Source organism: Emydura macquarii, unplaced genomic scaffold (assembly GCF_026122565.2).
Source record: "Emydura macquarii macquarii isolate MOO-44397 ecotype Brisbane River unplaced genomic scaffold, CSIRO-AGI_Emac_v2 contig_71, whole genome shotgun sequence".
NCBI classification, from domain to species: Eukaryota; Metazoa; Chordata; order Testudines; family Chelidae; genus Emydura; species Emydura macquarii.
Window position 1 is genome coordinate 816,309 of NW_027130208.1, and position 24,282 is coordinate 840,590.

General features: G+C 41.8%; 1 protein-coding gene across 1 annotated transcript in view; it reads right to left on the reverse strand.

The window, feature by feature from the left end:
* Positions 1-361: 361 nt before the first annotated feature.
* The window catches only part of IHO1 (interactor of HORMAD1 1), a 28,790-nt gene continuing 4,869 nt past the window's right edge, over positions 362-24,282 (reverse strand). The window contains exons 2-7 of the mRNA XM_067540011.1: positions 22,427-22,495; positions 15,738-15,912; positions 6,430-6,587; positions 3,750-3,798; positions 2,870-2,957; positions 362-738 (exon numbers count right to left, since the gene is read on the reverse strand). Of these exons, the coding sequence (XP_067396112.1) occupies positions 734-738; positions 2,870-2,957; positions 3,750-3,798; positions 6,430-6,587; positions 15,738-15,912; positions 22,427-22,482 (531 nt within the window). The 5' untranslated portion in view covers positions 22,483-22,495 and the 3' untranslated portion in view covers positions 362-733. The remainder of the gene's footprint in view (positions 739-2,869; positions 2,958-3,749; positions 3,799-6,429; positions 6,588-15,737; positions 15,913-22,426; positions 22,496-24,282) is intronic.

Here is a 24,282-nt window from a genome sequence, read left to right on the forward strand (position 1 = left end):
TTGTGGAATTAGGTGTTGATGGAGCATACTTTTTTGTTTAAGTAGTGACTTTTTATATTTTTTTATAAACAGATTTATTTAATTATTTTTAAATTTATTATTATATATGCTAATTATTTATATTGGGTTTTTATTTTTGACTTTTTTTTTTATTACAAACAACATTTGGTGATAGGAGGGGCGGTGTAAAAATATGCCCTTTGGCAATGAAAAAGTGTACCCCCAAATGTTTAAAAATAACTTCTTGTTTTTCTTACCGTTATTTATGTTCAGCTACAAGCATACATGTTGTTTATTTTGTTTTGTTATGTGCCATGGTATGCAAAAACTAAAATATCTGCAAGGTTACTTAGTAGTTTTTTTTATTTTTGCCAACCAAAAAATGTTATGCTACAAACGTCAGAATAGCCAAGCAAGCAACTAAAGCTATGCTAGGCCTGTAAAACTGTGGTCAAACAACTCAAATTACACTGGGCCTCCAACAGGTGGAGATCACAGTGCATCATGGGTCCAGGCTCAACATTCTAGGATGCAGTGATTTCCGTTCCGTCATTCCATGGTTTCCAACTTCGTTTCAGGGCATTTTTCAATGGCCCCAGTTTTCTGAGTGCCCGTCATCTGAAAGGATGTATCCTGCACTGCTCTCCATGTTGTTATCAGTGTTCTGAACACATCACGGCTGGTCATGCAGTATATCCTGAGCTCCCAATTGGAACAGGAATCCGAGGCACACTCAAGCTGGGGAAACAGTTCTGAGTGGTTGTTTGAGGTATTGATGCAGGTAGACAGGGACAAAATTTCTAATTGTGCCACCATTTTCCCACAGGAAGGGGCCATAGAAGCTGATATCTCACTCCAGAGAGTAAGCAGGGATGCTAGGTTGCATCTCCTCCATGTGAGCAGCTTCAAACCGGCTCCCTATGCTGCTCACCTGTGTGCCGCTTTGGTCCCTGCACAAGTGACTGCTGATTGGTACAGGAAAGCTTCCTACAATGGGGGAAGAAACAAAGCAGCTCTGCTGAAGAATCTCCAGTGGAGGATTGGCAAGTACCTCCAGGAAAGTTCCCTAGACATCTCTCTGGAGAATTCCCATAAAATCACAGTGTGCATTAACACACTTTTCCGCTGCACTGCCTAGCTGAACAGGGGAATGGGAAGCACATGCAAACATCTACTCTTGTGCATTTCTATCTCTTCAACCAGCTGTATAATGCAACAAAACAAAGGACAGCTGTACCTCATGTAACCAAGCAGCATCAGCACAAAAAAATTATTTACCCGAGCTCCCCTCTCCTGCATCCTGCATGCCAGAGCTGGAGGACTGGGGCTGGCTCAAACCCTCCTGGGTCGAGAAGAGGTCCTGGCTTCCCATGTGAGCAAACAACTTGGTTCCCACTCTGCATTGTTCTCCAACTCAACCTCTTCATCTATGACTTTTTCGTCAGGGTTGAATCTGGAGAATGGCTTCCAGCTCCTTATAGAAGCAGCAGGTCATTGGCTCTGCACCAGAGTGACGGATTGACTCCTTTAGCCTTTTGGTACATCTGCCACACCTCCCTAATTTTTGCACAGCACGCAGCATGTCCCATTCATAGCACTTCTCTGCCATTAAAGAAGAAATTTGACCATATGTATCGAAGTTCCTTCAGCTGGAGTGAAGCTGAGACTGCACAGCCTCCTCTCCCCAAATGCCAATCAGATCCAGAAGCTCCGGTGTGCTCCATGCGGCAGAGAATTTGATACATGGAGTTGCCATGGTCAGCTGGGAAGATGCAATGTGTGCTTTCCGCACCGACCAAGCAGGAAGTGGAATTCCTGGGACTTTAATGGGGAAGATCGGATGGCTGCAGGGCAGGGCAGGATGGGCATTGTGGGACACTTCCTGGAGGCCATTTACTGTTACATAACCAAGCACGGTGTCTACATTGATGCTTTGTCGCTAAAAGTTTGGCACAAAAAGCTCTACCTCTTGTTGAGGTGGTTTTATTTTGTTGCAAAATCAGGGGAGTAGGGTCAGCAGGGGTGGGGGATTGCAGTGTGTACACCACCACTCTTTGGGCACAAAAAGCTGACTTTGGTCAACAAAAGTCTCTAGTGTAGAGCAGGCCTGAGTGTTCTCTCTTCCCTTACACACTCCTACCCAGACACAATATCCAGTGGAACCCTCTGCCCTCCTGATGCTAGTTTCTGGGCAGACTCTATTGAGCTCTGTTTAAGGTGTGGCCCCTTAACTGTCACTTACAGCTATCTTAAATGAAGAGCTTTTTCACACATCAGTCTGAACAATGTTTTAACTCAACCCCTAACAATGCTTTACCCAGTTCATGACGATATATTAAAAAAATTATGGTTCTGTAGAGGGTTGAGTCAAGAGTTAATCATCAACAAGAGATGGGGCATCTGAGAGTTTGTATGTTAAACAAACAAACAAACAAACAAGCAAGGAACTAAGATGACATGTGCCTGCCAATCTTCACTCTGATCATTTTGTTTGTATGACATGTCCTTTTCCCATGATCTGTTTTTTGCATTTGGGATGAGGACTATATTTTTCCTTTGTGTATGGAATGTGCACACCATGTTATGTAAATAAATAATTCAAATCTTTCTAAAACCTTAGGTACAACAGATGCAGCATCTTTTGCTGCTTTGCATTACTCTATGACTACCAGAACAAGAGGCCACAAAAACCATTTCTATACAAGAGGTACAGTGAGTGAGGCAAAGACTCCGACAGATCACACCTATAGCATGGGTAGCTGGAGTCACTGAAAACATTTAAGTGCTGGGCAAGTGAAGTTTTCAATGTAGTGGCAAGCTTTGTGGGCTGATATAATGGACTGTTAACAGAAATATATCAAGTGCTTACAGGTCTTAGAAATGGCTTCCAAGCCATCCAAAATGGATTTATTTCTTGAATCCAGAGTTTCTTCAAACTTGTCCAAGAATGTATGCAACTGCAAAAACCAAGAGAAATGAGAAAATTCATTGTCTGTCATCAATACACTTGCATTAGAGTATTTGTAATAAATTGTGAAAACTGAATGGAATGCTATAAAAAAGAGTATTCATTTATAGTTTAATATATTGTAATTCTATAAGGCAAATATTGTATTAAACTAAAAATAAGAAAATTAATGCACTGCATTATTTCTAATCTCATTATTTGGGCTAAATGACTCAGGGACAGCATTTGTTAATAGGAAAAAGGGAAACTAAGATAATCTCTGAAAAGCATAGCACACCAAAATGTATAGGGTGTGGAAGTACAGATAGTTAAAAGGAGATTGGAACCCTCATGCATATGCATAAGGTGTTTGGGGTGGTCAGAACAACAAGAGGTTCCCCAGAATGGAGAGGGTGCAAAGACTCCAAGGGAAGACCTCAGCAGGAACCACCCCTCTATCATGACCACATGTTGAGAGATCCGCCAGACTTTATATCATCTTTGAGTATGTGAGAATGAATATGGGTATTGCTGGATTCTCTCAGGTTGTTTAGATGGGTATGTGCATGCAACTTATAATTTATAAAATACAAACAAGATTTTTTATTTGTAACTATGTTTGTGGTCACTGTATTCATTCTTTGTATGCTCCTAAGAGTCTCCCTATCTAAGAGAATTGTAAAAGATAACTCCACCCTATTGACCAGAGCTAAGCTCATTCCCTAGGGACACTACAGTTTAATGCAGAACCATCAATTCAATTTTAGATAAAGGCTACAACTTGGAATTTGGATTTACTTACCCCTTGAATGCTTTCTTTGACATTGGAAATAAAGGTGCTTAAAACTTCACTAAAATGGAAACACAGTAAGCATAAAATAGGTATGCAAGTTACTGAAGCAATTAGAGATGAGTAAGGTTGGGTGATCATGAGTCACCAAACATTGCAAGGCATAATGCAGAATAAGAAACTTTGTCCATCACCCCTTAAAATCACCTTACTTTCATTAGAAAAGCCTCTGTGGCCTTGTTTATGACAAAGATTATTTAAAAATCCTCCCATTCTTGCTTTAGTGCTGGTACAACTCCAGTGGTGCTAGCAATGGTGGGAACACTAGTGTAGACTGGTCATTAGCATTTTTACCAATATATTGTCTGCTCAGAACAGGACTACACAAGATGATGGTGAAATGCCAGCAGATGGTTTACACTAAAGCAGCACCAGTGCTAAAGCAATTGTAGAAAAATTTCAGAAAATCTTCAGTGTAGACAAGACCAGTATCAGGAAGAACTGTAACAGAGGGTAACAAAGGCCTTTCACCTGAATGGCTGAATGTGTTTTCTGTAAATTAATATACCTCTTTGATGTGTGCTAGCCAATCAGAATCATATTCTTTTCATGATTAACCCATCAAGGCCAAAATGTAAAGATTGTTTCTAAGCAAAGAGCTAAACTGTCTCTCTTTCTGAGGGTTCAGATCATTTTGGACTGATTATCTAGGGACCCAAACTGCAACATCCAAAAGGGGTGGGGAGGCATAGTCTAACAAGCTATCCGTAGGTAGGTGCACTGAAATATTTCTATTGTTAGGGAAAAGAGGAGTCAATAGTCAAACTGGTGGGGAAACCAATTGATAAATTATAATATTTAACTTTACAATGGTGATGACGATTGCTATAAAAATTGTCTAATTCTTGCAGTGAGCTTTCCTCTTGCAAATATACACAACTCTACATCACTTGCTGAAGTCCAGTTGGGGACATAAAAACCCCACCACTGAGAGTTCCAGCAAGGAGTTCAACTTAGATACTAGGGTGATAGAGCTATATTAAAACCTAAAATGGATTAGGTAGAATCTTTGTAGGCCTTCCTCTTTTTGTTTGCCTAGTTATTTCTCTTTCTAGCAAAAGTGATCTAGAAATGTGATGAAAACATTATTCCAAAATTGGTTCCTTTAGATAGCTAACTTCTACTCCAGTGAGAGAGGCTGAAGATCTGATCGCATACAATACACTCCAGGAGGATAGTTACACTGACTGAGGGAAGGCTGGGCTTCAGGACACTTTTTAGTACCATAGACATCTTAGAATGACTTGAAAACCATGAATTGACAATCTTACCACAGCCCTGATTTTGCAAAGTTCCTGAATTTAAATAAGGCTGCAGGTCTATTACGGGATCATTTCACTTACAAATTACAACACTTCTTTAAAAACACTTGGACAGATACTGTACTTATCAGAACATATTCTCTTCCCTGGGAGAGACAATTACATACCTGTAATTCAATTCATTGGCTGACTATAGTCAAGAAGGAACTGGATAGAAAGCTCTGGAGGCTGATGTAGTGGCAGCTAGTACTGTGCAACAGAGCAATAAAGGGAAGGCTCATGGATTATCCACCGCTACCACTGTCTCAGAGGATCAAAAAAACTTTGAGCCAAGGGTGTCTTGCACTGGGACGGTGTGACCCAAGAGTAATAATTCTGTACAAATGGCATCTTTTAAAGAATATTTTCCTTGGAACTTATGAAAAAACAAAACTGATTCACAGAACAAACAAAAAACAGAATTCAGAACTTTGCCTATATATTTAAAATTAAATATTTGTACAACCCTTCATTCACATATATACAATTCTTATTCTCACTTAAGAGGTACTCGAATTTCAAATGTTGTATTATCAGAGATCTTAAAAAATATATCAGAAGAAAGGCAGTGACACACAAAATCAATCACAATCAAAGTGATTTGATTAAAGGCTTTCCAAAACCTGTAGTTCACCTATGACTCAATTTTTCATACTTTCTTATTTTTTGAATAAAATACACAGAGTTAGGAATTATTTCTCAGCCATGGGAGAATTTGTCGTCTTGCATATCTGAGACTGAAACTGTTATCTTGCTCAACAAAATATGATAGGATTCTCAGGTACATGCTAATCCTTAGTTATGACAAAGGGTTTATTAGGAATGAAGGTGGTCTATCAACAGAGAATACAGCTATAATAATCTGCATACAAATAAAGTGAATGATATAGGTGTAGATTTTAAAATACGTAATTACATTCCTCTTCAGTTCCACATAAATTTCCCTAGCAATATCCTTTATTCTAAATGTAAATGCTGATGTAGTGAGCCCTTTGATCACTCACAACACGATCCTTTTAATTTAGATAAATATGGGTTTTCATGGGGAATCTGCCCAGAATAGAATCCAATCATAAGATAAAGAAAGATAAATGTAAATTCAGGTAAAATCTTTACAGTTCCTTATGGTTTATTGACTGAAGTGTTGTAGAAATCTATATTGTAAGTATAACACTCTCTCAGCCTGTGACTTCTTCCAATCAGAGTATATCTACAAACAGAAACGACACCTTTCTTGCAGGAAAATGCATCTTGGTCATGTTACTGATTGTTTTTGCTATGAGAATGCCAGCTGCCTTCATAATCACAATTTGCAATGGATTCTTGCATACCTGTCATGTTTGTCCTTTATTTTTTTCTTATTCACTTCAAACTGCTCCAAGACATTCTTGAGCTTTCCAACACCAAAATTAAGTGAACCTTGTTCCTTTTCATCTCCACCAAATAACTGCGGTTTTGTCTGGTACTTGGTAAAAATATTGGTCTCGCTCTGTTGTGTGAATAATTAAAAATGACAATATTTAAGGTACAAAAATATTCAGAACATTAATTAGAAAAAACATTCATGCACCAAGTTCTCTGCAGACCGTGAGGCAATCTTAGCACCTGGAGACCACAGTGATTGGATGTGACAGGTTGGTCTGGACAGACAGATTAAGAACTTCATGAGATTCTTGGTTCAGATGGGGTAGCTACATCAACTTCCAGCAGAAGGGAATGAAGGCTGGCTGTATTCCTATTAGATTTAAACCAGGTGAAATTTTACTTAGATTGCACTTTTTAAAAAGAAAGCTTCCCTCATTTTCCTCCATGTAGTGCCTTGAATTGGTTGCTGTTGCCAAACACACCAGATATGTCCAAGGAAAAAAACATATGCTGTACCTCTGGACAGTAGAGGCTTGAAATGATGTTGAAAGCATAGCAAGTTCAGGAAAGGAAAAACAGAGAAAGAGTTAAAGTTCCCACAGTGAGATATGCTGTAAATTATTTAACTTAAATAGCTGTTGCTGAGTTTCCTACTAAATTACAACATTTTGTTGGCAAGTAACATCACTACCACAATATTTCAGCATCACACAGTAAAACAGTTTTAATACGCTTCAATATGGGTTTGAGGACAAAAATTTTAATGTTTAATATTTAAGCAGCAAAGACCTGCCTCTCATCCTACTAACTTTCCAAATACTGTGCTGAGCAACATGGAATCAGCTTTCCCCTAAATTTTAATTTGAACAATGTAAATCACACCAAATTGCCCTCTTTCATCTTGAAGAGAGAATTTCCTTTTCCATGTTAGATGAAAAGCTACTGCAATCAATGGAGGGAGACCTTTTGCAAACTGCAGAGGGGTCAGAAAAGGTCTAGAATTGAATTATTGCCTTGGATCACAAAACTGGCACAATTACTCTTCTCTTACTTCTAATGACAAGTGTCTTTATTTTGATCCTTTGGTGTGTACTAGTGGTATAAGTGCTATTTTAGTGTGAATAATGCCATTGCAGATGGTACTCGATTATAAAAGCATGCAAAAAATATCTAGAATATACAGGCTTGCTCTCTCTGAAAATCAATGACGTGTCTGCCATAATATAATGAACAGCAATGGGAAAAATACATTTTCAATCTGTAAAAACAACGAGAGTTCTGTGGCACTTTAAAGACTAACAAATTTAATATTTGCAGGCATAAGCTTTCGAGAGACTTCAGCTCTCTTCTTCTTGAATAGTTCTGTTGAAGAAGAGAGCTGAAGTCTCTCGAAAGCTTATGCCTGCAAATATTAAATTTGTTAGTCTTTAAAGTGCCACAGAACTCTCGTTGTTTTTGCTGTATACAGACTAACACGGCTACCCCTCTGGAACTATTTTCAATCTGTGGAAGTAAATCAGAAAAACACTGGACATCTCATGAATCCATCTCTCTTTCATGAAACCTAATGAATAGAAACACGGCATTGTCCACGGAAGTAGTAATTGATATTTTAGTTTAAATGTATGGTCTAAATGCATTCATACTTGGAATAATTTCACATTATTTTAGTAATTGAAACAAAAAGAACATATAAAATACCTACTTCATTAACAGAGAATCTAACATAAATTACACATTCTTAACTGCTCAGTCATGCGCTTTTGTGACAGGGTGTATAAACCCCGCACTGGACAAGAGGGGGCCAAGGATCAACTCTGGACTCAGAAGGCCTCACTCCTCCGCTCACGCTGAGCATGCGCAGGTTGGTAGTGGGGCTTAAAAGGCAGCCTTACAGCTCAGTAAGGACTGATAGGCCAGGGAGAAGAATGTGCTCTGGCAGGTCCAGGGGAGATGTGGCCAGATCCTGCACCAAGCCAGGGAATGGGGGACCTGTGGCACCAGAGAATTTAACCAGGCTAGGAAGCCCAGAAGGCAGTGCTCCCCAAGGACGGTCGGCAGCTGGCTGGGATGCAGCAGGAAGGGGAAGTGACCATGGGCAGCTGACTTGAGACTGACGCAAAGCACCGCAGAGTGAGCAAAGCCAAACTGGCCTCCCAGGGTCCTGGGTCAGAACCCAGTGGAGTGGGAGAGTCCTGGGTCCTCTACCCCACCAGGAACTAGCTGCTGCCCATGAACTGGACACACCAGGCATTGTTGCCACTGAGAACTGTACCCATTAGGCGCAGCTGCTGCCCGTGAACTGAACACACTAGACAAGGCTGCCACTGAGAATTGCACCCGTAAGGTGAAGCTGCACCTTGGGTTCTAACCACTAGGCAGAAGACGTTGCATCCTGCCCACAGCTTCTTTCAGCTAGTAATAATAAAAAATATATTCTTCCTATTACATCAAAAAGCATTTCTGTTTCACCAGCAACTAACATTTTCCTGAGTTCTGTACATATTATTTTACTATTTGTGTTGTGGTAGTGCGTGATCAAGCACGGGGCCCCATTGTGCTAGACCCAACGGTTGCTTACCTTTTGTAACTGCTGTTCTTCAAGATGTGTTGCACATGTCCATTCCAAACTTGGTGTGCGCATGCCCCATGCACAATCACCAGAACTTTTTCCTTCAGTGATACCCATCAGGGCAGCCTAAGCACCCTCTGCTGTTGGCTGCACTGGAATAAAGGGCCCAGCCAACCCCAAGCCCCCTCAGTTCCTTCTTTCTGGAAAACTCCAACGTAGAAGGCTAGGAAGGCAGGTCATGGAATAGACATGTGCAATACATCTCAAAGAACAATGGTTACAAATGGTTAGTAACTGTTTTTTCTTCGAGTGATTGCACATGTGCATTTCACTCTTGGTGACTCCCAAGCAGTAATAACGGCAACGGGATTGGAATTCATGGACACACAGACCATAGTACAGTTTGACTACATTTGACATCATCTCTTGAGTATTGGGTAATGGCATAATGGGAGGCAAAAGTACACTGATGACCAGGTTGCTGCTTTACAAATGTCCCAGATAGGGACCTGCATGAGGAACACTGTTGAGGTTGCTGGCAATCTTGTGGGGTAAACAGTCAGCTTGTCTGGCGGAGGAACGCCTGCCAGCTCATAACAAATGAGGATACAGGACATTATCCAAGATGAAATTGTTTGAGAGGAGACAGGAAGACTTTTCACTCTGTCCACTATAGCCATGAACAGGTAGGTGGACCACAGAAACGGTTTGGTCCCATTTTTGTAGAATGCCAGTGCTTGTCTAATGTCTAATATGTGCAGCTGCTGCTTGTCCTTATTCTTGTGTGGTTTTGGGTAAAATACTGGTAAGAAAATTGATTGGTTAACGTGAAAACTTGACATTTTTCTTTAGAGAGAAAACTCAGATGAAGGCTAAGTATCTCTTATCTTTAAAGAAGACTGTATATGGTGATTCAGATGTTAGAGCACACAACTCAGTGACCCTTCTGGCAGAAGTGATAGCTATTAGAAAACTACACCTTTCTCAGAAAGTGGTTAACAATGAGCATGCTGCTAAAGGCTCAAATGGTTCTTCCATAAGTTTCAACAAGACCAAGGGGGAATGAGTTCCCTTATTTGAGGGTACAACCTTTCCCGGCCCTTAAGGAATCTGACTGTCATATCATTATAAAAAACAGTTATCCAGGCAAGGGTGGAAAGCTGATATTGCTGCCAGGTGAAGCTTGATGAAGGAAACTGCTAAGCATTGTTGTTTCAGGTGCAACAGATAGTCTAGTATATGTTGAATGGACAACTGCATCGGCGAGACTCCAATTTGACAAACCAGATAGAGAACTGCCTCCATTTTGACAGGTGGGCAGCCCAGGTGCAGGGTTTTCTGCTACTTAGTAAGACCTGGCAAACTTGCTCCGAGCAAGCCTCCTCCCTGGGATTTAGCCATGGAGCTTGCAGGCCATTAAATGAAGGGACTGCAGGTTCAGGTGAAGCAGCAGACTGTGGTTTTAGAAAATCAAATCCAGGTGCAACAGCAGTGAAATTGGAGTTGCTACTGAATGGAGAACCAGGGTTGGCAGGGCCACACTCTGACTATTAATATAATCTGGGCACATGGGCAGAAATGCAGGGGAGAAATGCCACAAATTTGGTGTGGGTCATTCCTCCAAAGGCACGCCAGCCCACTGCCACATTTGGAGTGTCGGAAGCGAAGCTCCATAGAAGTTGGTGGGTGGGCCACTGGCACCAGGACCATGGCCTCACCCCACCCCTGCTCTGCCTCTTCTCCCAAGGCCCCACCCTTACTCTGCCTCTTCCCACCCCTGCTCTGCCTCTTCTCCCAAGGCCCCACCCTTACTCTGCCTCTTCCCACCCCTGCTCTACCTCTTCTCCCAAGGTCTCCCTCCACCCACACTTGATCCTCTCCACCCCTTTCCCGCACATTGCTCGCCTAAGGCAGGAAAAAGTGACGGGGCCATGGCCCCCCTGTTCTGGGAAGGGAGCACAGGAGCGAGCAGTGAGTGGGATGGGCCTTAGGGGAAGAGGTGGAGAGGAGCGAGCAGTGGGAGGGTGGGCAGGACTTTGGGGGAGGGGACAGGAATAGGCAAAGTGAAAGCAGGGCCTCAGGAGGAAGTGGCTGAGCAGGGGTGGAGCCACAATCCAGGTGCTGGTGGCCCTTCCCACTTCTAGAGCACTTCCAGTGTTCACATGTGAGCTTCCCCAAACAGAAGACTCAAGCATCGCCTATGCCTGGGCATTATCCTGCTTGATCTGTGGTAGCACACTGTGTAGGAATGGAATTGGGGGGAAAGTATAGTAAACCTTTTCTGTCCAGGGTAGCAGGAAGACATCTGTGATGGAGCCTGGATTGTGGCCTTGCAGGGACCAAAACTGATGGAATTTTCTGTTGGACTTGTTTGCAAATAGACCTATTTGGGAAGTCCCCCACTGCTGGAAAATACATCTGGCTACATCTGGGTAAAAAAACCACTTGTAGTGACTTGACAATGTCCTGCTCAGGTGGTCTTCTAGCTTGTTCTGAACCCCTGGAATTAAGAGGCCTTATAGTTGATTGAATGGACTATGCAAAATTCCCACAGGTGAACTGCTTCCTGACAATGGAGGGATGAGTGAGCTCCTACCTGCCTGTTGAAGTAAAACATGGCTGCAGTGTTGTCTGTAAGAACAAAAATGTTTCTCCTCCTGATATGAGGCAGGAAAGCCTGACAGGCAAGGTGAATCACCCTGAGCTCTCTGACGTTGAAAGGAAGAATAAGAGATGTAGTAGAAAGTGAGAGCCTACAACATAAAGCCTAGTATACAGGCCAGGTATGAGGCCTAAGGCCTGAACTAACATAGCAGTCAAGCCCAGTCGTTAGAAAGCAAAGTTAGCAGGAGTCAGGCTGTGAGCCTGCCGGTAGGTTCACAGAAACTGGCAAACACACATTCCTAAAAAAGCACTAGGTACAGAGCACTTACGCAAGCACATTCCAGAAAGGTACAAAAACATCCCAATACCCCAAAGATAATGAAGGCTTACTAACCCCTCAAAATGATAATATGATAAAGATGTTTTGATTGAATCATTTGGTACAAAGTAAAGGATGGTATTTTACCACATTAGAAGGTGGCAACTATGCACGTTAGAGGGGCAATATGCAACTTGTTTGTATCAGTGTATATAAAAGGGTCTCAAAGGGAATGTCTTTGTCTGACTGGAGTGAGAAATAGAAAGTCCCGCCGTTTACTAAGCTGGTCCATTGTCACAGATGAATTAAGTGTACTTGTAGCACATATAGGGCGCTTTTTTTACCGGGCTCAATTGGCAATAAATCTGGTCTGGTGCCTTCATTACTGAAATGGATCTCTGGTCTTATTGAATAATCCAATCGTGGTTTGGTGTCTCGGTTATCTGCGCAGAGGTGGGACAGCATACACAATGGGAGAACACACACGCAGCCAACTGACATCAAAAGCATTCAGGACCACAGGGCCTAAGTTTGGAGGGCCCCCAGTGGAGCTCCCCACCCTAGAAATGATGTGTCTGAGACCAATGTCATTGAAGGTTGAGGGTAAAGGAAGAGAATGCCTGCACAAAACACTGAGTGTTCAACCCCAATTCAATGAAATTAGAACCTGCAAAGGTACTATGAGCAGTGTCCAGATGATGGCAGGTTGGCAAGTAAACTGAGCCCAGCCACATATCGAGGGGCCTGAAGTGCACCTCTTGTGTTGTAATATATGTGTGCACAGGGCCATGTACACCAGGAGCCTCATACAGCTTCAAGCTGTTGTGATTGGATGAATCTTGATTCCTGTCATGAGAGATTGAATAGATAGAAATCTAAACGCTGGAAGAAACGCAGCTCCTATAAACTCTATCCTCTGTACAGGGCAAAGTGTAGACTTGTCTGTACTGATCAGTAGGCCTACGGCTTTGAAGGCTGACCAGATGAGTTGAATGCAGTATATAACCTGAGCTTTGGATCAGCCCTTGACTAGCCAGTCATCCAGGTAAAGGTAGACCTGCACTCCTAGTCTCATCAGGAATACTGCTAACACAGCCGTACATTTTGTGAATACTCAGGGAGCTGCAGAAAGGCTGAACTGGTAATGCGAGTGCTTCACTATGAACCTGAGAAACTTTCTGTGCCCTTGGTATATTGACACATAAAAGCAGGTGTCTCTTAATTTGAGGGCAGTGTACGAGTCTCCAGAATCCTGTAAGGGAATGATGGATGGCAGTGTGACTATGCAACTTTATTTTCCTGAGATAGTTATTGAGCTAATGCAGGTCTAACATAGGTCTGAGACCTCCCTTTGTTTTCAGGGTTATGAAATAACAGGAGTAGAAATCCTTCCCTCTTAAATTCTGTGGAACCTCCTTCTAGGATTCTGATAAAGACAGATTGAACATTCTGGACCAGAAGCTCTTTGTGAAGAGGGAAGATGAGAAGGAGGGGCAGAAATAAACTCGAGGGTGTATTCTACTTCCACAGTGCCCAATACCCAATGGTCCCTAGTGATACTGGACCAAGCACTGAGGAAATGGGAAAGGCAGTTTGCAAACAGGAAAAATGGGGTCTAGCATCCTGGAAACTGGTATGGCATCCTAGGATATCCCATCAGATGCCTGCTTAGCACCCCCTGGATGTCTAAGTGGGGCAGGCTCCACAGATTCCAGAAAGTCTATTGGACAGGCATATTCCCTCAGTGACTTCCTGGCCAACTACTGGATGGTACTCCTGCAAAGGGGTCTGTGGTAAGGTAGTAGTGTCTTAAGGAGGAGTAGTGAGAGTGGTCCTGATGATGGGAGATGAAGGACCCAAACTCCAACTTGGAGGAAGACGACTCGTTTTGCTGACCACAGAGGTGCAGTTCCAGATGGTACAAGTGACGAGTGCTGAGGTGGAGAGGCCCAGAAAGTAGCGAGCATCACAGGTTTCCCTTTTGACAGTACTGAAGGGCAAGCCATCAGAGGTACATGGGGTTGGCACAGTACCTGGTGCTGCAATGACCCTACTGGTTCTCCCACGTCTAGCGGCACTGATATTGTTGACTCTTGAACTGCCAGTGATACCAGCACCAACAGGGTAAGGAGATTTCAGGCAGCCCCAAATGCTTCCAGCGTGGTCAGTACTGAGATAGTGTCAGTATGGTGCAGTGCCACAGATCTGGAAGGTGCTCCTTTGCTCTGGACTCGATAGCATCTGCCTAGGTTCTGGAGTCAAAGGTGTCAGCTTCTGTGGTACCAAAGTAGAAGAGTGCTTAGACCTAGATTGCATTCCACTCTTTACCCCATGCCTATCAGACTTCAATGCCAGGGATCTTCCCCTCTCAACAGTCTGCTTCTTATGCCTCTCCTTAGACAATTTGGGTGGTGAATGGTGTTGGGACCCAGGCACTGTAGGAGACGCACTCCTTACTAATGCCATGGCACTTGGTGCTGAGTCTCACCAGCCAGGCTCAGATGGAGGTCTCAAGGCCACCTCCACGAGCTGAAACCTTTGCTTGGCTTCATGATCTTTTTTTTATGTACAGGGCCAGATTTACACCTTATGTGCCCCTAGGCACAGCATCTTCAGTGCGCCCCTGCCTACAGCTGATCTTAATGTTTTCTGTGTGGTCAGATGGGGGGGGGGGGGGAGAAGAGGAGCTGGGGCAACCGGCTTGGCCAGCGCTGGGTGGGCAGAATATGCTCACCCCTGGACTCTGGCTTCCAGCTTGGCCAGGTGGCAGGGCCTCAGAGGGAAGAGGAAGAGCAGGGTGGCAGAATCCCAAGAGAGAGGAGGAGCAGGGCCAGAGTTCCAGTGCTCATGTGGGGCCACTAAATTGGCCGGGACCACAGGGCATGGGCCCCATTGGCCCATGTGGCAATCTGCCACTGTTTAGATGCCCCTACAACAACAGTGCCCCTAGGCATGTGCCTACTGTGCCTAATTAGAAATCCGGCCCTGTTCGTGTGAGGCTCAAAGAAAGTTCCTGCAAATTTGGCAACGCTTCTCTCTATGAGCTTCTCCAAGGCACTTTAAGCACCTTGAGTGTGGGTCACTTATGGACGTAGCCTTATTGCAGGAAATTCAGGGTTTGAAGCCCTGTGACCAAGACATCCCTCGGCACTGGGAATCAACTGAAACCCACAGATGGGATAAAACCTAACTAACTATACTGAAACATTGATAACGGTAATAACAGTCCCAACATCTTCCAGATGCCAGATGCTGTGATTGGACAACGGAGGATGGATTACTTGATAATTGCCCTGTTCTGTTCATTCACTTTGACGTATCTGGCATTGGCCACTGTCAGAAGACAGGATAGTGGGCTAAATAGACCATTGGTCTGACCCATATGGCCATTCTTATGTTCTTACTAAACTATTTATAATAAAGTATAAGAGTATACAATCTACTGAGAGCACTTGCAAAACAAGATGAGCAGTTTCAGAGACCATCATGAGTGATAAGGAGGAACCGAGGGAGTTCGGGGTGAGCTGAGCCCTTTATACCGGAGCCACCAGCACGCAGCAGCAGAGGGCACTCAAGCTACCCCGACAGGTACCACTAAGGGAAATATTTCCGGCAATTGTGCATGTTCACACCAAGAGTGGAATGCACATGTACAAACACTTAGGATGATATGAGCCCTACCCTGAAGAGCTTACAGTCTTTTGAATTAATTTTGAATGGTTAATACTTCCCCACAGGTAGCATAATGCTAGCTGAGAAATTCCAAGAGTAAAACTCACATCCTGAGAGTTCTGCTGGGAGCTTTTTTGTTGTCTTGACTGTGCACTGAACTCCAGGGGCACTGGTGCTGATTGTGAGTTGTCTGGACAGAACTGGGAACCAAAGAGGAACTGAGAATCACTGAGGCTGGAGTAATCACTAGGAGCACTGCTCCGACTGGATGATTTATTAGTCCTGAAAGAATGCAGAGCAGAAAGGGAATGAACCTCAAGCAAAACTCATGACTAAGTAATGAAATAGCAAACCATTTTAGATAACACTGTAAGTCAGTTAACCTTCAAACTTTATGTTACAGAAAGGATGGTCCTGTGGTTAGGGCATTTGCATGGGACTTGGGAGACCGAAGTTCAATTTCCTGCCCTGCCACAGACTTCCTTTGTAACCTTGGGTAAGTCATTTAGCCTTGAAAATACCTGAAAATAAAAATAACAGTAATTCTCTACTTCATAAGGGGTGTTGCAAGAATAAATAGATTAAAAGAATGGGAGGCATTAGTATGGTAATGATGCCATACATAGAGATTAGCATGAATAAAAATAACATTTTACTGTATGGCTGTCCAACATTTTCATTCTGCAGACAACTTCAGAAAACAGACACTCTCATGATGCCACCTGCCCTACCAACCACCCAGTCCTACACTGTTGATTATTAAACACATCCTAATGACTATCAGTCAGGGGCCTAACAAACCACAATTTGAGAGCCACTGTCTCCTTTCCTGCCAAAAGCTTACAAACATTTATCCTGAATGAAGGATGGGTGTTATACCCACCAGCTTCAAGGAGATTTTACCCAACCCTCAGCATAACAGGATTCTCCAGGAAACTTCATTCAGTCTCAAGCTGTGGACACTGGTTCTATAAGGGTGCCACATAAGTACCTAGACAGATAGAATTTTCCACACCTCCTTTTCTTTGGTCTTGCACTGGGGATACCTTTTTAAGGAGAACCTTGATGCAACCACTGGCTAGGGAAACACTGGCAATGAGGCTTCAACAGAAGCAACTTGCCAGGGAGCATAAGGGAGCTGCTAAGGCAGCGGTTCACACAAGCATAGTATGAAGGGACAGGGCTTCTACACAGATGGCATTGGCCTCTTGTTCTTTGTGGGATTTACAGGATTTGAAGGTGGTTCCTGCTTGCATGGGGAGGGACAGACCAGGAGAACGTTGAGATTTCCTTCTCCTTTTCTCATGCCTGTAGATTTTCCTGCAGGCAAAGATGGGGAACAAGTGGACTATTTCAGACAATATTAAATGTTTCATAGTTAGATCAGACGCAACCAGAGCCAAAACTCCATTGTAGCCAGTGCTAAGCCCAGTTGAAAAAGGGGGATTGTTGGAAGCTGGCCATAAAACTTTGCCAAAGAAACCCATAAAATTAGTTCTTTATGCACACTATATGAAAACTAGGGCATTCCTCAGAAACAAAGTATAGCATCCTCATCTGAGTGCTACTGCATCTTTCTGCACAGATGCGGTCAAAGAAAAGAGTCCCGAAAATAAGAATATAGACTCTTGCACATTTTTTTGAGAATGTGAATAGCTGGTTTAGACGTTGATGAAAAGGAAAATAGAGATTGCCTGCATTCAGGAATCCAAATGGAAAAGACCAAACGCAAGAAATATAGGAAAGGCTATATGCTACTATACTATGGTACATCGAATAAGAGAAATGGAGTTGGTAAAGTTTTACACAAAGTGATGTGGGAATGTGTAGTGGTTATGGATAAGATAAGTGACAGGATAATTTTGGTGAAAATAGTGCCTTAAAATGTCATATGTGCATAAGAATCCCAAGTGGGATGTGATGAACAAGAAAATGAGGATTTCTGGTGAGAAATGGAGCCTCTTTAAAGGAAGAAAGAATGAAAGGAAGAAAGAATGAAAGAATTGGAGCCAACCTGTGACAGTCACATGAGGAGAGATGGTAAAAGTTTCAAAAGGTACCAGGATAGCCATGGATATGGACAAAGGAACAAGGAAGGAGAAATTATCTTACAGTACATCCAGACATATGATTTGGTAGCTGTTAATACATTTTTCACTATGAAGAAAAACATCCGATTACCTAGAAGAGTGGTAGCAAAAGTGAGCAGATAGATTACCTCCTGATAAACCAAGCTGAGCTGAAGAACATAAAAAACTGAAAGGTCATCCCAGTGGAAAGCTTTGCAGCTCAACACAGAATGCTAGTTCTTGATTATGGATACATATTGTACATAGGAAGAAAACGGTCCAAAGCAGTACAGAAAACCAAATGGCAGAAGCTTAATGAAGTTAGCAAGGAGTTTACAACAGAAATGCTGGAGAAAAACTCTTTAGATGGGTTAAGAGAAAATACAAATCAATGATGGATTCATATTGCAAGCAAAATTCAAGAATGCGCAAAGAGCCTGCCTTTTCTCCCAGTGAGATCTGGTAGTGGAATGAGAAACTATGCGAGGCTGTGAAGGAAAAGAAAATGTTTTAAACTTTGGCAGTCAACACTCCAAAAGCAGGATTTTCAGGACAATAAAAAAAAGCCAAAAAGATAGTGAAGAAAGAAGTGGTATCCACTAAGGCTAAAGCCATGGAAGGCTTATATGCCTATCTTGAAATGAAGGAGGATAAGAAAGAAACATATAGACTGGAAAAGACCTATGATAAGAGAACTAAAGACATTGATCTCACTAAAATCATTAAAGATGAAAATAGAAATATGTTAATCAATGAGAACCAGATTAAGGAAAGATGAGAAATGACTTTGAAAAACATATGCATTAAGAGAATCCAAGAGATCCATGCAGTATGATAAAATCAAACCAGGCTCTGGTGGCACCAGTTCTAGAAGCTGCAGAAGCATTGAGCAACATGAAAAATAAGAAAACTCTTGGCCTTGATGGCATACCAGCAAAAGTATAGAAGTGCATGGGGCAAGTAGGCATGAACATACTGACACAACTGTTTAATTTCATCATAAGGACTGAGAAGATGTCTGATACCTGGAGAAAGAATACATTATTATCAGTATTTAAGAAAAAAAGAGACATAAAAAAAGATTGTGGTAATTACCGTGGCATTAAACTCATGAGCCATGTGATGAAGATCTGAAAGAAAGTTACTGAGAAGAGAAGTAAAGGTCAGTAATAATCAGTCTGTATTTATGCCAGACAAGTCAATAATGGATGCAATCTCTGCATTCAGATAGCTTGTACACAAATATAAAGAAGAGAGGAAAATCCTGCACATAGTATTCATCAAAACTGAGGAGGCTTATGACAGAACTTCTCCCTCCACCTCAGTGGGTCCAGAGCTTCCCTCTAGCAGTGGGCTGGGGTATTCCTTTGTCCCTCAGAATTTCCACCTCTAGCGGTTGGTGAGGGTAATTCTGTCTCCCAAAAATGGCTGTCCTCCTCTGTCCTTCAGTCCTGTTTCTGGGCTTGTTAGGTCCTCGCCTCTTCGCTGGAGCTCTGGCCGCCCTGGCAGATGGCTGGAGGGGGTGATGGGGAGACCAATCCCATCCTCTACTCCAGGCCCCAGCCAGGGACCCTACAAGTAGCAGCCTCATGCTGCTGGCTTCCAGAAAAGTTACAAGCTTCTCTAGGTTACTTCCCCAAGCCCTTTGTCTTACTGTCCATACCCTGCTTGCTCAGTGCCTCTCCCGGCCTCCTTGCCTGGGGAGCCTCTTAGTCTCTGATATCCCCTCTGGACATGGCAGCACCAAGCCAAACACCCCAGTTCAGTCTCTCTCCCCTCTGGTAGGGTCCGTTCTCTCAGGCCTCTGGGCTTGGAAAAGATCATCAGCCCTGTTTAGGGCTGGGTTTTCTCCCCAGTCTCTGTACCTACAGGGTTCTCTCCTGGTCCTTGCCAGCATCTGCACCGCCTAACTCTCAGCAGCTCACCCACAGCTCCTATCGTCCACACCTATCTGACTGGAGGGGAGGCTTTTAACAGGTTCTGGCAGGTCCTTGATTGGCCCCAGGTGCCCTAATTAACCTGTTCAGCTACCCAGGGAAAAGGGACCTGCTTAGCCTGGGACTGATATATCTGCCTTCTAACATTCTCCGATAGCCATCTGGCCTGACCCTGTCACACCACGTTCTGAGAGTAGTCACCTGATGGTGTATGAGAATGAAAGGGATCACTGAAGACTATGTCAGATTTGTCCAGGACATATTCAAGGATGTTGTTACCACAGTTAGAAGGCCATGCAGAGAAACTGAAGTTTCTAATAAGAATATGGATCCGTCAAGGGTCAGCACTAAGCTCCTTTTTGTTCACATTGGTGCTCAATGCACTTACAGAAAACATCCAGAGAGTGTCACTCTGGTGCATGCTTTTTGCAGATGACGTAGTGCTCGTTTGGGATAGCAAAGTGGAAGTGAAAGAAGATTAAATTTTAGAGAGATGAAGGGTGTGTACTTCAAAGAAATGGTATGAAAATATTCAGAAAAAAACCTGTAGATTCAATTATACCTTGCAGGAAAACAAGGAGACTAAGTCTGGATGGCCAGGCGCTACCAAAGCTACAGAAGTTCAGGTTTGATAGTGCAGGATAATGGTGAACTCAATGACTAAAATATAAACAAAGCAGAACAGGAAAAGCAAGGACTAAATGGAGAGAAGTGAGTGGTGTGATCTGCAGTAGGTATTCTCCTATCAAATTGAAAAGTGAGATCTACAAGATAATTAGGCCTGCACTTGTGTATGGCTCTGAATACTGGACACCAAGAAAGAGACAGGAGCAGATCTTGACTGAAATGGAAATGCAAATGTTAAGAATGATGCTTGTAGTTATAAGGATAGACTATGTTGGGAACAAACAAATTAGGGGAAGTGTTAAGATGGCATCAATTAAAGAACAGCTGAGAGGATCCAAGATTAGAGGGTTTGGGCATGTGAAAAGGAGATTGGAAGAATATGAAGGAAACAGGGCGTTACACTTAGAAATGGAAGGCAAGAGAAGTGCTGGAAAACCCAAATCTAGATGGATGGATGTTATACAAAAGGATTTGATTAGCTGCAGAGTTTCTGAGGAACTGCTTCAAGACAGACTGGAATGAAGGATTACATGACTAAGGCTAAAAGAAAAGTAGTCATTTCTTTAGCCTGACACTGTTCCTGGGCAAAATGACAGGCCTATAATTACCCAGGTCATCCCATTTACCCTTTTATAAATACTGGCATAACATTAGCTTTCTTCCAGTCACCTGTAACTTTCCCAGTGTTCCCAGACTTATTGAAAATCAACATTAACAGTCAAGAGAGACCCTCAGCCAGCTCTTTCAAAACTCTCAAATGCAAGTTATCTGGACCTGCTGATTTAAAAATGTCTAACTGTAGTAGATGCTGTTTAATATCCTCCTGAAATAATAGTGGAATGGAAAGTACACCATCGCCATCATGTCATATGACTACATCCTCTGGCTTTTTCTCAAATACAGAATGGAGGTTTACTATTGAAAACTTCTATCTTTCTGCATTATTGACAATTCTACCAATTCCATCTAGTAATAGATGAAACATCATTAGGATTCATTTTTTTCTGAATATATTTAAGCTATTATTGTCCTTAACTTTGCTGACCGCTGATTTTTAACTTGTGAGAAATAGAGAAGAGAAACAAAAGGACACAATTCAGAGCTTCCAATTTCTAACAATTTTTCCTTTCTTCCATTTCTTTTTATATACATAAAGATGGTTTAATTTTCCCTCTAAGCCAGGTTGGGTTTTTTTTAAAGATCAGCATAGGCTTTCTTGACTGTGGATTTTTTGGTATCTACTAAAATATTCTTTAATGGTTCCCAATTATCATTTACATTCTTCTGTTCAAGTTCTCTCTCCCAACTGATCTGGCTCATAACTGTTTTCAGCTTTGTAAAAACTGGCTCTTCAAGAGCACTAAGTATATGTTTTACTTGTTTTGGCTTTACTCTGTATACAATAAATGTATCAAGTCATGATCATTTGCATCAAAGCAACCACTAGGTTTTAGTTCTGTGATCAATTCCTCTTTATCTGTCAAGATATAATACAGAGTTTCCCTATGTTGGCTACAACACTTTTTGCATTAAGAAATTGTTATGTATAAATTTTAAAAATTCCAAGGATATTTTCGTACTGGCGGCATGAAACCTATAGCACATCACTCAGATTAACGTCCTTTATACATAGACTTTTTCTTAGTCTTTTTTAATTACAGAGGTCTTTATACTTAATATGTTCTGAAATATAAATAGCATGGGAAATCACAGAGAACACATACAGCCTCCAATATAATTTTATCTAGCAATAAAACATTATCTTATGTGCATTTTAAATTTTCTCAAGTAAAATTAAAATACAGTATCAGATCACTGCTGCTGTTAAGTGCAGCTATTTTAGATTTTATTTTTCATAGAGATCTTCAAATTGAGCAGCTAAAGTCCAAGTTGTACTGATGCATCACACCAAATAGTAGTCATACCAACTTCTTAACTGGAGACCTGCTAGTGACCTCTGGAATATACATGCCAGGAACATTAGGCTGTCAGCAGACATAATGTTTCCAGTTTATTTGACTTAGTTCTGCAAAGGGTTGTTTAACTGACTTTTACTGCAAATTAATGTGACCAGCTACTCAATCTTTTAACTAAATACAGCCAGTAGGCTATCCTGATTACTTGAACATTATAAACAGAATAACAATAACAAAAATCACTTACCTGGTGGCTGTGAGAGTACTGGACATCTCTTTGATATTCCAGACATTAAAATTCATTTTTTATTCTTATCTGTTAAAAATGAAGGAAAATACATTAGGATTGTCATCAATTAGCTTTTTTCCCCCTAATATGCAAATATCTGATGCATCCAGAGGGGACAAATTTTAACAGCTATATCTGTCAAACTGGCACTAAAGCATCACAGTAAGAAGAGACCAATTGCTGTAGGTAAACATAAGCATTCCCTGCAGTAAAGTTTATATTCACCTGCTGTAAAACTTTCAAACCCAACTAATTTGTTAGATATGTTAAAGAACTATTCGAAACAAAATTCTGGTTTTAGAGCCGTAGCTTCAGCTGGGGTTTTGGAAGCCTCTGTTTATTTGTGTTTTGTTAAACATGGAGCGCTCTGCACATGAAGTCTGTAAACTAAGAAGCCCTCACGTTTTCTTGGAAGATTACTGGCCGTGGGAATATTTCTAGCCAAATCTCTCTGCAGATGAATCCTGTATGTCAAAAGGCACCACATTATTCACATACAGTACTGAGTTTGGTGCAGATAACAAGCACATTGTGCTAAGCATCCAAGTTTGTCACCTATATAAATGAAACTGAAGCAACCCTGTTTTCCAACCTATCCCAAGCCCAATATGAACTATCATTTTTATTATTGATACTTATCTTATATTAATTTATTTTCAACTTCCCTTCTCAAAATCTCCACCTCTGTAGGTAATACTACCATCCTCACTATTACCCAGGCTTGCAATCTAAGTATCAGTCAACTCCCTGCTCTCCTTCTAACTCACATCTATGATGTCACCAAATCCTGTTAATTCTTTCTCTGCAACATTTTAAAATCTATCTATCTATATCTATCTATCTTTCAATCCCCATTACTAAAATGCTTGTCAATGCTTTGTTCAGCTCCTGCCTTGATTAATGCAACCTTCTCCTCTGACCTGCCTGCCTGTTCCCTCAGTTCCCTCCACTGTATTCAAAACACCACAGATAAAATAATCTTCCTCTGCTGCCATTTGGACCATAACATAACATCACCATTTCTATTACGGCAGTATCAACGCACTGTAGAGAATTAAGAAGGTACAAAGAACTGCCCAGAGACCACTCAGTTCTCCATACTACTGAGTGTTATTATAAACCATTAATTCTGAGCACAATATTAGTTTTTCGTCTTGCCCTTGGTTTAGTTATGCGCTGTTATTTTGGGGCATTTTGGATCTTCTGTTCACCTGGGAAATGTTGCTTATTATTCCTTTGAGTCTGTTATCTGACTCTGCTAAATGTGGTGTGCTTGATGACCAAGTTTGTGTTGCTTACTGTCAGCAAGGCAGTATTTGTGATAGTGTGGCTCTATTCTACTGAGAGCTTTGTAAATCAATCTGATCTCCCTTCTGTGAGAACCAGGATTAACTCCATTAATGTCAATGGAAATAGACTAGTATCAGTGAGACCAGAATCTGATGTAAGAATCCCACTTTATGTACTGTATTTACATCACACAGTAGAGATCTTTACATTTTTCTGTAAAAAGAACTGAGTTTGTTTCAACTGTGTAATCTCCCCTTTTGCATTCACTTTTTGTGAACATTCTAGTGAATGAGTCACTGACTGGAACAGAATGCTCGCTAATATTCTCAGAAAATTCACGGTTTTTGAAAATATTTTAAAAATTGCTGAATAAAATCCAAAGGCCTGTTCATATAGGAGATCAGACTATATGATCATACTGGCCATTTCTGGCCATAAAAATCTATGAATTTATTAAAAGAACATTTGCAGAACAATCACATGAGTTCTGCATTGGACACTAGCACATATTGGGAAATGACTTT